Raw genomic sequence first — 13,865 nt, forward strand, 5'->3', positions numbered from 1 at the left:
TCTCAATGTTGATACATCAAGTATTAGTATTGGTAATATTACTATGTGGAGTTGTCCAGTAATTATCGGAATGGAATGGTTTGGATTACTTAGGTGGAGCTGGATATGCTATCAGATGGAGACCATAATACAGAAAGATTTGGCAATGGGTTGTGCCCAGAGGTGGTGAGTATTATTGGGGAAAGCAAAGAGGGTAAAGATTGTAAAAGGCAGTGGATTTGAAGGTGATTAAGCGTCAATCTGCAAGGAAGGAAGAGAAATATATGAAAAATTTGATCCTTAACAATTACATGGACTCAAAGATGCAGGGAGGAATAAAATTAAAAATAGATGATGCTGGAATGTTTTTTGTTGAGTCCCAGAATTGTTATGAAAAAAAGAAATGTGGAGAAATTTCAAAAGAGGGTAATGGGTATGATAGTCAATTTGTTTTTGCTAGTGGTCTAATGTTGGATGAGATTTGCAAAGATTTGGATGATATTTCTGACTCTTCCGATGCTGTTGGGAATATTTCATATGTACCCCCTTCTCCGCTTGAAGGTCTAGATTCTGAAGGGTTTTTCTATCTTTGAGGATGGGGGCTTGGGTGTAGACTTGGCTGTGACTAATCAATGTAGGAACAGATTGTTACCTAATCAGGTGGAGGAGATTAGTGTGCAGGAAGTTGATGCTCAAAACTTCTGGATGATGTGCTAGGATTTCGGCTGGTTGATCCTGGAGGGAATGAAGTTCATGTGGATGGGGCTAAAAGGAAAGTGACTAAAGGTCACCAGGAACTAGCTGGTCTTCAGAGCTCTATTAATTATGAAGGGATGGCTTAAAAGGCAGGGTTTTCTTCATTGGGGGTTATTAGCTTTTTGTTTTATTTTTAGTTCCATTTTTTCATTTTATTTTATTTTTTGTTTTTCTCTTGTTTTATTTTGTTTTACTTCTTTGAGGATCTCTTGTTCTCTCCTAGATTGTAATTATACCTTTTCTTCTCCTTTAATGTATATCTTTTTCCATAAAAAATAATACATGTGTGTGTGTGCTTGGTATGTGCATGCATCATTTTTCCCTCCTTAAAAGACAAAACGTGGATAGATATAATTGTCTACAAAGATGGGTGGTAAAACGGTGATTAGTAGAATGAGCAATGAGTGAATGAATAGCGATCATGTTCAATGAAGAAAAATAATTATGCTAGTTTGGGGTGACATTATCTAGGTTGAAGGTGCTGCAGTCACAAGGGCGAGACCAAAAAGGTGTAGGTGTTATTGTGGCTAAAGAAAATGTCATGGTATATTTAGTATGCACCCTAATAGAGTGGAATGGTGAAAAGAGATTTATGGAGTCTTCCCCACAATAGTGGGACAAGGGAGATCCAGGATTAAAGTCTTACGAATAAAAAATCAGATTTCTGCAAATAGACATTTTTATTTTTTTAAATTCACATATTTTTATCTTCATCATTTATATGCTGCCTTTAATTTTTTTTTTTTAATATGTTCCACTGCTGGATTTGTTTGCCTCTTAGTTCTGGTCTTTTGCTCCCTCATCTTGTTGAAATGTAGTTGATCTTCCAAAATATTTAAATTATTGAATAGGAGAATCATATTTAATTGTTCACATCATTATTCCCTCCCTCTTCCCATTGGTGGACATTCCCCTTTTTTTGAATCTTTGCAGGATGCTTGCTAACAGAGCTTTGCCATGTTTACTGCAGTGATACATTCAATGAGAACTTGCCACCTACTAGTGATCCAGCTTATATTTCATTAATTGGAGCCGCTGTGTACAAAGCAATGTCCAAGGGTGATAATGATGCAGTTTGGCTAATGCAGGTACCTTACAACCCTACCCAAAAGAAGCTGTACAAAATGATGCTGCAGCAATAGTTCCTCATTAGTCACATCTAGTCATACCCAGGAGGAGATGACTATTTTGACTTTGTCAATTAAGTTTGCAATTCTACATGCATTTACAACTTTAAGCGTATGATTTAGAATTCTTTTATTTTTTATTTTCTTATAAAATAACTTTATTGAAGAAGAGAGAGAGAGAGAGAGAGAAAATAATACAAGAGAAGGCATCCTCGTATTCAGCTAAATGCTAAAAAAAATGAAAACAGAGAAAAATCAGTTCAACAAAGCTTTCCAATCTTGCTGGAAATCAGTTAATTACACTCCGTTAAAGGCTTAGGAGCATAAACCCATAAGGAAGCAAGAAAAACAATCTTCTTCTAAAGAAGATATAGGCAAACACGATCCTTGAATATTTGGGCATTCATCTCTTACCAAACAGACCAAATCACAGAAAACATGGTGCAAGTCTACACTTTTCTACCATCCTTGTCTTTCCCAAACCCCTAAAAGAAGGAAGAAGAAAATTATCGGAAGAATCCTTGCAAAAATACTGCTCTCAAACAACCCAAAAATCTTATGCCACGCTCCAAGCAACAAAAACAATGCAAGAAAATATTAGATTAAGATTCACAACTGCTAGGGCACATCAAACAAATATCAGGAGACAACACCGTATTAACCCTTCTAACCAGCAAGCAATTGGTGACCTTCTAGCCTGTGAGCAGCAGTCTATAATAAATTCAGTCTTTATTTCATTAATTTCAAGCTTAGGAAAGACTAATAATTCCAATGTGGATGATAAACCAAGTGGATCTTGCATGTTGACATCCTTTTAGTCAATCATTATCTGCTGAAATGGGTTGATTAGTAATTGCTAATTTGTTACACTTGATACTGAATATCATTCTATGATGACAGGTGTTCGAAAATAAAAACAATTCCTTTTATTTTCAATTGCATTTTCCCCCTTGATTAGCTTCATATTTTCTAGTCAGACTCCTAACTTCAAATTTGATACAAGCATGCCCATTGCAAGGTATCTTCAAGGATTTTAACTTCCTAAAGTAATAAGATTCAGATCAGAATGGTCATTGGAGAAAGAAAATAGAAGAGAGATTTTTCATAATGAGAGAATCTAACACAATGACAAGTCTCCCTCCCTATTTATAATATATCCCATGTACATCATAATGACAATTGAACCCAAAACATGCTCTCTTACATGCAGTAATAGTGTGAGGTAATAATGTAAGGTAAATGTTGACACTTTCCTCAATCTGGATGGCGTAGATATTATATACTCCTAGCTTGTTACAGATAAATTTAACCTGAGCATCCCTTGAAGGTTTAGTGAACAAATAAGCTAGTTGGTAGCCAGACTGAACAAGTAGTCGCAACTGAGAAAAATGACAATCAATTGAAGTATGCCTTATCCTCTCATGAAAAACTGAATCGGAGGCAATATGGATAGAAGCTTGTTGACCACAATCAATTCAAGGGCTGTGAATGTGAACCAAGTTTTTGTTTTCCTACTGTAACAAAAAATGCTCCAATCAAAGGTCATACATGCGAATCAAATCGCTAGAATATGGTAATGTTTAACGTAATCCCATTTCTCCTTTGCAGCATCAAGGTGTATACCCATTCTAGCAATCTAAGATTCCATTTACATCCACAATAAGGATACAATCAGTCCATCGTCCTTGACCCAACTTCTTTTTTATTATCATCATGAGGACCTGACTGAAGATGGTGTTTGAACTTGCACAGGCCATATCTGCCTTAAACCACTGCAAATAGTTGTTACCGTTCAGCTTTTCAGTTATAATTTTTGGCTACATTGAAGTAATAGTGCTCTTTGGATTCATCGATTCATCCCTAAAACATAGCGGACAGCAACACACGTGCTTTATACTACTAGCAATCACACACAACTAAACAGATACGATGTTGGCAGCGACAACTAGCTCATACAACAACAACAACAACAAAACCAAGCCTTAGTCCCACTATGTGGGGTCGGCTATATGAATCCTTTTCTGCCAATTTATGCGATCATAGGCCATTTCTTTTGATAGATTCAAGGATATTAAATCCTTACTCACTATCTCCTCCTAAGTTATTTTAGGTCTACTCCTACCCCTTCTATTGCCCCCCATAGTAACTAAGTCACTCTTCCTCACATGTGCACTATGTGGCCTATGTTGCAAGTGTCCATACCATCTGAGTTGTCCCTTCCTTATCTTATCTTCTATAGGAGCTACACCTAACTTACCACGAATATGTTCATTCCTTAATTTATCTTTCAATATTATACCACTCATCCATCTAAGCATTCTCATCTCGACAATTTTACTTTTTGGATATTATGTTTCTTCGTCGCCCAACATTCCGATCCATTTAGTATAGCTGATCTAATAGCTGTCCTATAAAACTTTCCTTTCAATTTTAAGGGTATTCTACGATCGCATAGCACACTTGAAGCACTTCTCCATTTTACCCAACTTGCTTTAACTCTATGCATTACATCATCTTAAACTTCTCCTTCAATGTGCATAATAGATCCAAGGTATCGAAATCTACAAGTGTTATTTATTTCTTCATCATCAAGTTTAACTTTGTCTCCAATATTTCTCTTATCATTACTAAAATTACATTTCATATATTCTGTCTTATTTCTACTTATCTTAAAGCCTCTAGATTCCAAAACTTCTCTCCATAATTCTAACTCAGCTTCTACTCCGTCTCTAGTTTCGTCAGTTAATACAATATTATCTGCAAACAACATACACCATGGGACCTCTTTTTGAATACTCTTAGTCAATTGGTCCATCACTAAAGCAAACAGATAAGGACTCAGAGCTGATCCTTGATGTACACCTATGGCGATTGTAAATTCTCTAGTTTCTCCATCTATAGTCCTCACACTAGTCATTACTCCATCGTACATATCCTTAATGACATCAGTATACCTACTACATACACCATTTTTTTCTAAAACCCACCATAGAGTTTCACTAGGTATCCTATCATGTGCTTTCTTAAGGTCAATAAATATCATATGTAAGTCCCTTTTCTTTTCCCTAAATTTTTTCATTAATCTTCCTCAAAGATAAATAGCTTCTGTGGTAGATCTCCCAGGCATAAAACCAAATTGATTTTTTGAGATCTTCGTTTCTAATCTTAATCTTTGTTCAACTACCCTTTCCCGTAGTTTCATCGTATAACTCATAAGTTTAATTCCACGATAGTTATTACAATTTTGAATATTTCCTTTATTTTTGTATATAGCTATTAAAGTGTTTTTCCTCCATTCATTTGACATTTTCTTAGTTTTTACAATTGTATTAAATAAATTAGTTAATCATATAATTCCGTTATCACCTAAGCATTTCCAAACTTCAATTAGGATGTTATCGTGGTCCCATAGCTTTCTTTTTTAATGAAAACTTAACTTCGTTAACTCTAATTTTATGAATAAATCTCATATTTTTAGTCTTTTCCTCATTTGGCAATTCTAAGTTTAAGTTTTCTATTTGGTTTTCATTCAACAACTTATTAAAGTAACTTCACCATCTTTCTTTAATGTCTTCACCCTTAACCAAAACAATATCATCCTCACTTTTTATGCATTTTACATTTCCTAAGTCCTTACTCTTCCTTTCTATAGCTTTAGCAAGTTTAAATATATCTCTTTCTTCTTCTTTTGTACCTAATCTATCTTACAAACTATTAAATGATCTATATTTAGCTTCACTAACAGCTTTTTTTTGCATCTTTTCTTGCCTTCTTATATTTTTCAAAGTTATCTCTGTTTCTACATTTTTGCCACGTTTTATACCAAATTCTTTTTGTCTTTATGAATTTTTGTACATTTTTATTTTACCACCAACTCTCTTTTCTATTCGAGAATCTTTCCCTTGATTCACCTAAAATCTCTTTTGCTATTTTTTTGATAGAGCTAGCTAATCTATTCCAAAGAGTATTTGTATCTATCCCATCCTCTATGGTCCAATCCCCATCTTTGATCATTTTATCTTTAAATTTTATTATATTTTCTCCTTTTAGGTTCCACCATCTAGTTCTCTTACACTGGTTTAATTTATCCTTCTTTTTCCATTTTTTAATACATATATCTAACACTAAGACTCTATGTTGTGTGGTTAGGCTTTCACCTGGAATAAGTTTACAATCCTTGCATGATAAACGGTCTACCCTCCTAGTAAATATATATATATATATATATATATATATATATTTTGCCCACTTTTAAAGGTTATTAAGTGTTCTTCTCTCTCCTTAAAGCAAGTATTCATTATACTAAAATCATATGACATAGCGAAGTTTAAGATCATTTCCCCCGACTCATTTTTGTCTCCATATCCATATCCTCTATGTATCCTCTCATAATTTTTATTATCTCTTCCAACGTGACCATTCAGATCTCCTCCTATAAATATTTTCTCAATCCCTGGTATGCCTTGTATAATACTATCCATATCTTCCCAAAATTGTCTCTTAAGATTTTCTGCTAAGACAACTTGAGTAGCATAAGCACTAATGATATTTATTATCTCTTGTCCTAATACCATCTTGATTTTTATAATTTTATCCCTTACTCTAGTTACATCCACAACACTATCTTTTGAGTTTTTGTCTATAATAATGCCTACTCCATTCTTATGTTTTTCTTTTCTAGTGTACCGAAGTTTAAATCCTGATTTATCAATTTCTCTAGCTTTCTCCCCCACCAACTTAGTTTCTTGAAGACAAATTATATTAATTCTTCTTCTGATTATTGTATCCACAATTTCCATGCTTTTAATCATTAGTGTCCCTGTCTTCCAAGTTGCTAATCTAATCCTAGTTTCCTGAACTAACGTCTTTATTTGCCCACGTCTAGAATAATGCAGGAACCCTCGCATATTTGACACCATACCCGGGCGCCAACACGGCGCTTCGCTTTGGGGTGACGACCTAGCCCACCCTCCCACACTTTTTGCTACACCCGAGTGGTTCAAGTGCAACGCGTCGCTTGTAGGGGATGCCCCAGCAAATATTCTATAAGGATTCATATCATAGTGATCTGACAGGGGTATCCATGTTATTTGTTAAACATGCTCTACAGGTCTAGACAAAAGAATGAACCAAGCCAGACATGGCTCGAAAAGGCCTCACATGCTGTGTGGCATCTGGCTGACGAATGGTGACTGACATGTGAGGGCGCATGCATCAGAGATGGGGCTAAAATTTATAGAATTACCAGGTTGGCGCCCTCTGAGTGTGTCTGTGATGTTGGTTTGTCAACAGCGGCCAGTGGGCCTGGAGCTATTGCTGATGGAAGGTTAGTGATGAGTTATGTTTCCAGCGATGATTCTGATGATGGTTGTGTTGGCTTGATGGATCGTGATGTTTTTTAGGGTTTAGGCATGGAATCTTGTTCATGATGATGATTGCAGCTTTAGAGTTTTAAGATGATACCATCTTAGAAAAAGAAAAGAGAAGAGAAAGATTTGTCATAATCAACAACAACAACAACAAAACCAAGCCTTAGTCCTACTAAGTGGGGTCAGCTATATGAATCCTTTTCTGTCAATCTATGCAAAGATTTGTCATAATCAAGGTCTTAAATTTCAATTTCGACTCAAATTTCGAAACTCCAAAAGTACGGAAATTTCGATTTCTATGTCGATTTCGATTTTGATTTGAAAAAATAACAAAAATTAGTAGCAAAGCATGGAATTCTTTGTGAAACTTTAAAAACGGTTAACAAACATAATAATGTAAGTTTTAGGACTAATATATTACAAGATAAATACATCTATGTCGTGTATAAGGTGGAAAAGTTGTAATATAGTATGTGTATCAAACATATTTGTAAGATAATGTAATTAAACATATTCAGCTTATACAAATGAAATTCATAAATCATTTAAATATTATGTATTATACAAATAATGATAATTTAGACATGAATGGTTAATAAAATGTTGTTGTAAGTCTATTTTGTCATATACTTTCAAAAGCACTTGTAATAATTTTGTTTTGATAAAAAGAAATAAAATTAATTAAGAAATAAATTTCAATTCCCTCCTAAATCTCTCATTTGAATTTCGAGGAAATTTCATTATATAGTTAAACTTCAACAAGTTTTGCTAAAATTTTGAGATTTCAATAAATTTCGGATGATTTGTTGAGATTTCGATGGAAATTATGCAAGACGGAAACTGACTGTGATTTCAATTTCGAGGGTGACGGAAACTGGAAATTTCGACAATTTCGTGGAAATTTAAGACCATGGTCATAATGAGAGAACCTGGCACAACAATAGTTCTCCCTTATATGCATCATAATCACTATCATACCTTACGAACATTCACTCACTGACAGACTGCAACAATATAAGGTTACTGATACCAATAGCATGAAGTCTCAAAGGGGATTTTGTTTAACCTTCCCAATGTAATAAGACTCAAAATGATTATTGTTTGACAACACTTTACCTAAGAGCTTAAGCTGTTAGGTTGTGGGCCAACAATGTATATCAAGCTTTAACACTGCCCCGTACGTGCAGCCCAACAAGATGTGGAGAGATGAAGACACGATAATATCACCCGTTATAGGGAATACAGTTAATTTTTTTAAATACCAAGCAATAAACGCAGGCAACAAGACTAGAACCTAGGACCTCTTGGTAACCTGCTCTAATACCATGTTAGACAACCACTTTACTTAAAAGCTTAAGTTGTTAGGTTGTGGGCCAACAATGTATATCAAGCTTTAACAGTCATGATTGAAAATATATAACAAAACTTAAGACATGGGTTCTACTATTTTTCTTGTATTGAATGGTATGATATGCTTAGAGGAAAAAGCGAGTCACAATGACACGATGATTGTTTAATTCTTCTTTGGATGGCTTGATATGCATTGTTGGTCCACCACCTAACAATTTAAGCTTTTAGGTTAGGTGATGACTTAAACATGGAATCAAAACTCCAGTTCCAAGGAGGGTTCAAGTCTTTCTCTGTGTTCTTTCATTCCTTCAATCACACCTATCGGTGTCTTCACGTGTGACAGGGGGTCACATGTGAAGGGGAATGTTGGATTGCTTCATGTACATTATTGGCTCACCACCAAACAACTTAAGTTTTTACGTCAAATGATGAGTTAATAATTTCTAATAAATAGAAAAAATAAGAGAAAAGAAGAAGAAGAAGAGGAATCTCATCCATTCTTTAGCCCTAGTCAAAAAAAAAAAAGAAGCTGCTGCAGCAGCAGCAATGGCTAAGCCTTATTCTGAATATCTGTGTTTGGCTGCATGTATCCTTCTTCTCCATTTGTTTCATTTTAAGGATAGTCCTTATATTATTCTTGTTAAGACTTGGTATATTGTTGGTCCACAACGTAATAGCCTAAGCTTAAGCTTTTAGGTGAAGTCGTGATCTAATATGGTATCAAAGCTAAGGTTGCCAAGATATCTTGGTTTTTTTTTTTTTTTTTGATAAAAGAAGACAATATTATTAAACCCGAGAGTCAGAATACATGATTTGGAAGACAAGGAGTCCTCCCCAACAAACTAGGAAATCAGAAGAAAGAACAGAATTGGAAAAACAAGAAACAATACAAAAAATCATTATAAAAACACTGTCCTCCAATTTCTGACAAGGTTAGACAGTGATAGACCCCCTTAAAAAAATCCCAAAGAGTGCACCCACGAAGAGCCTATGAAAGTCGCTCTATCCCACAAAAGCTGAAGCAAGTTGATCTTGAGAATCCTTGAATTCCTCTCTATCCACAACGTCCAGAGGGTGGTGAAAACAGCTGCACACCAGGGAGCTCTTGATATCTATTCTTGTTGCTTGCATTAATGCATTTATGATTTTTTCCTTAAAATGTGACTTACTCCCCATAGTTGTGTGTTATTATTGTTTGTTTAACTTTCCATGTGTGAGCGAGCTGCATGCGCAAGGAAGTGTTAAGGCTTGATATTGATGGTTGGACCATAACGTAATAGCTTAGTGTCACGGACCCCAAATTAGACTCAGCTAAGGGGCTGCGCGGCACTCGTCGAGGCTCTCCCCCAACAAATTCAGCCAATAATCACCCGTTCAAACCTGAAAACGTGAGCATCACATAAGTCTCGGCAACCACTCATAACGATGAAATATTAATATAGACACCAATGGATCAGGAAGGCAAGAGACATTCATGCTCAATGATAAAATAAAGACTACTTATATTATTCGAGTAAGAGAACACTTTACAAGTCATAACACAAGTAATTTGACATTCATTTAAAAATCCCTGGAGAATAGATGTAAAGCCATCTCTCTCCCCCATTAAATCCCCATTAGATTGTCACCCCCTAACATTCTTCCCCACTCATTCTATCAACGACCTCGTCGATTTGTTGTAAAGAGTCTTCAATCTTCAGGTTCTGTTGTTGTTGTCTTGAAGTTCATGAATTCTTGGATCTTCTATGTGAGATGCTAGAACTCTTCTGTCTTGTCACCACCCTTCTTCTCCTAACCAAGTGTTGTTGTTGACGACCTTCATCATTGCCGACTCTATCTGCAAGGATCTTCACCACGTCTCTTGTTGCTGTCTTCATTTACGAAAGGGTTGATCTTCTGCACTTCTATCTGTACTGATCTTCTTCGTTGACATGGGGCTCTCCAAGAGCCAGATCTTCAGCTTCAAACTGTCATGGTCATGTAGGCTTTGTGAGTTTGTAGGCTTTCCAGCAAACACCCATCCTCGCAAATTTGGCTATTCATTTGTCACCACCTTAACAAGACAGGATTAGTTGCAACATATTTCACAAAAATTACTGCAAAAGTAATACATCTAATAGGAAACATAATTTCACAAAAGCTGCGAGTATTTTTCCCCATTCCACTTGCTACTTGGGCCCTTGAGGACTCCCCAAAAGCCTTAAGGTGCCCACCATACTCTTTTTTTCTCCCAAATTAGTATTCAAGACTTTCGTTCCCTCTTGGAATGTTTTCAAGGCATTCAAGGCCTTCCGCTGAAGGGCATTTTGCTACGGGATGCGGCCCCATGCACAAGAAACAAGCAAGTGGCGGTCAATGCACCCCATTCCTTGCATTTTTTTCATTCCACTCTCTCGTTGTTCTAGGTCCCTTATCACTCAAGAAGCTATTATAGATCCCATGTCGCTCCCCCTATCTGTAGATCTATACACCGGGGAAGATCTCTGTTCATGATTGTCAGATACTGGTTATTTACTTTTCTGAGAACCATTTGAGTAGTCGTTTAATTGTCCAACTGTTGCAAGGGTCCGACTTGAGAAATCCTCCAATTGTTTAGCTGCTGCAAGATTCGAGGGAAGGTCACGAATCCCTTGCGTTCACAACTCATTCTTTGGCCATGTTTTGAGTCCTTGAAGGAATTGGAAGACTGTGTCAGAATCCGCCATATCCTTGATGTCGAGCATTAGGGCCTGGAACTCCCGTACATAACTCCCTGTCGAGCCTGTTTGTTGTAATTAATATACCTTGCAATGCGCTATGTACTTTGTATATCCTAGGTAAAATTGTTCTTTCAAGGCATCTTTCAACTCTTCCCAAGTATTGATGGTATACCGGTTGTTTTGCATGTCTTCACATTTGGTTCTCCACCATAACTTAGCATCTTCAGTAAGATATACCATTGCAATGTTAACTCAGTCCTCCTCTTGGTCAATCCTTGAGCACTTAAAGTAGTGTTCCAGATCGAAGACGAAGTTGTCTCACTCCTTTGCATCTTGAGCGCCCCCATAACATTTAGGTTCTAGCACCTTAATTCGAGTTCCCCCACAAGTATCGGTTATTGGCCTTTGAGACATCTGGGCCACTGCATTTAACTTGGTACACACCTTTTTTATGTCATTCTGAAATTGATCTGTTAGGTTCCGAAGCTTACCCACCTCCTTCAAATCCTCTTTCATGGTGCTAATAGATTCTTTGAAATTATCTGCAAACTTATAAAAATCATCAGTTAATTCCCGTTGGGAGGCCTCAAGCTCTATTGGCTCTCTCCCTTGGGATGTAAGGAATGGCATTATGCCCTCAATGTGTTTCGGCCTATTCTCGAAGGTTTCCAATTGCTCAATGTTCCTCTGACAGACCTAAAGTTCTATTGGTCTTTTCTCCAGGGATTTTATACGTGGAATGAATTTCTCGAGTTTCACAATTCTCATCTCAAGCTTAGATACACTATAGAGGTTTCCTCTAGTGTTCTCTCGGGTGGCCTCAAGCTCTATTGGCATGCCTCTCTCTTTTGACAATTTTGTCACAAATTCTTGGAGTTCGAAGAACTTCGTCTCCAAGGTTTCAAGATTTGTCACTCTTGCCTCCAGCGCCTCAACGCGCTTTGTCTTTGCAGACTTCGAAGTTGTCATCTTGCCGTTTATGGTGCTCGCACACACCGCGCGCTGATACCAACTATCACGGACCCCCAAATTAGACTCAGCTAAGGGGCTGCGCAGCACTAGTGGAGGCTCTCCCCCAACAAAGTCAGCCAATTATCATCCGTTCAAACCTGCAAACCTGAGCATCACATAAGTCTCGACAACCACTCATAATCATGAAATATTAATATAGACACTGATGGATCAGGAAGGCAAGAGACATTCATGCTCAATGATAAAATAAAGACTACTTATTTTATTCAAGTAAGAGAACACTATACAAGCTATAACACAAGTAATTTGATATTCATTTACAAATCCCTGGAGAATACATGTAAAGCCATCTCTCTCCCCCATTAAATCCCCATTACATTGTCACCCCCTAACACTTAGCTTTTTAGGTCAAGTGGTGATCTAACAATATTATATGTGAAGATAAACAAACAAAGAGAAAAGATAAAAAGAATATTAGGGCTGTTTGATAGCATTCCTCTTTTTTTCTTATTTAATTTTTTTTTTGAAAATGGAAAGAAGGAAAAATAAAAGTGTCGATAAAACATATTCCAAAGGCCGTTTTTGATAACTTTTTGAAAAATGTTCTCAAAAACAACTTTCTTGTTTCCTGAAAAATGCTTGTCTTCGATAATGTTGGCTTCCCAAACATATTTTTTACATAGATTTCATCGTTTCCATTTCAAAATTAAAACAATCTCGACAAGATGAGTTTTTGAAATGACATCAAACGGGCCCTAAGAATAAATTGTGAAGCTACTATATTTTTGTACAGCAGAATATGTTGTCAGGTGCAGCAAGCTATAGCTGATGGTGATCATGCCTTGGTAACCATTGGATTAAAATTGCACCAAAGAAATATGATAATCATCAGATTAGCCATGCCCTGCTATTTTTTCTCCCATGTGAAAGCAATGGTTTGTAGTAGATCCCATGTTGCTTTGACACCTTTAGGACTCTCTATGGCATATTACTACTGAGCGAGGATTCCTTCATTATTAACCTTTTCTATCCATTGGAAATTTAATGTGCAGATTTTGTTGTTTGGTTTCTTTGTTCTATGATACATAATGTGATTTCTAGTTGACAGCTCTGCCTCTATCAATGTGCAGGGTTGGCTCTTCTCTTCAGACTCTACATTTTGGAAGCCACCCCAGATGAAAGTATGCATATAAAGAAGATAAAATACTTATTACACAATCTTTTATATTGTGGTTATACATGTGTAAGCATTGGAATATATCTTGGCTGCATTATTTTAATTTGACAAAGTCCCTTTTTGTCACGTTCAATATCTGTTTTATATTATCAGAATAGCCAAAAAAATAAAACTACTTTTATGCATTGTCCTGTTTCCTGGTGTATTTGGAACAATTTGTTAGGAGGTTTTGGGAGAAAAGCGGCTTTTACCCCCTTCTTGAGGTGGTATTGCTTATGGTTCTTCAGAGGAGTTTACACATGCAGAGAGATTACGGTTTTGTTCTATCAGTTGTGTTTTTCATTTTTTATTTATTTTGTTTTTGTTCGTTTTACTTTGTTCATTTGTTAGTTTGTATTCTCCTTCCCTCTCTGTCTGCTTAATAAATTATTCTATT

The 13,865-nt window shown here is 36.2% G+C and overlaps 1 protein-coding gene across 4 annotated transcripts in view; it reads left to right on the forward strand.

Moving 5' to 3' along the window:
* LOC131165002 (alpha-N-acetylglucosaminidase) overlaps nt 1–13,865 on the forward strand; it is a 104,387-nt gene that overhangs the window by 62,378 nt on the left and 28,144 nt on the right. For all 4 annotated transcript variants that reach the window (XM_058122600.1, XM_058122601.1, XM_058122602.1 and 1 more), the window contains exons 10-11: nt 1,706–1,823; nt 13,383–13,433. In XM_058122600.1, the coding sequence (XP_057978583.1) occupies nt 1,706–1,823; nt 13,383–13,433 (169 nt within the window). The remainder of the gene's footprint in view (nt 1–1,705; nt 1,824–13,382; nt 13,434–13,865) is intronic.

The sequence above is a fragment of the Malania oleifera genome, chromosome 9 (assembly GCF_029873635.1).
Source record: "Malania oleifera isolate guangnan ecotype guangnan chromosome 9, ASM2987363v1, whole genome shotgun sequence".
Lineage (NCBI taxonomy): Eukaryota > Viridiplantae > Streptophyta > Magnoliopsida > Santalales > Ximeniaceae > Malania > Malania oleifera.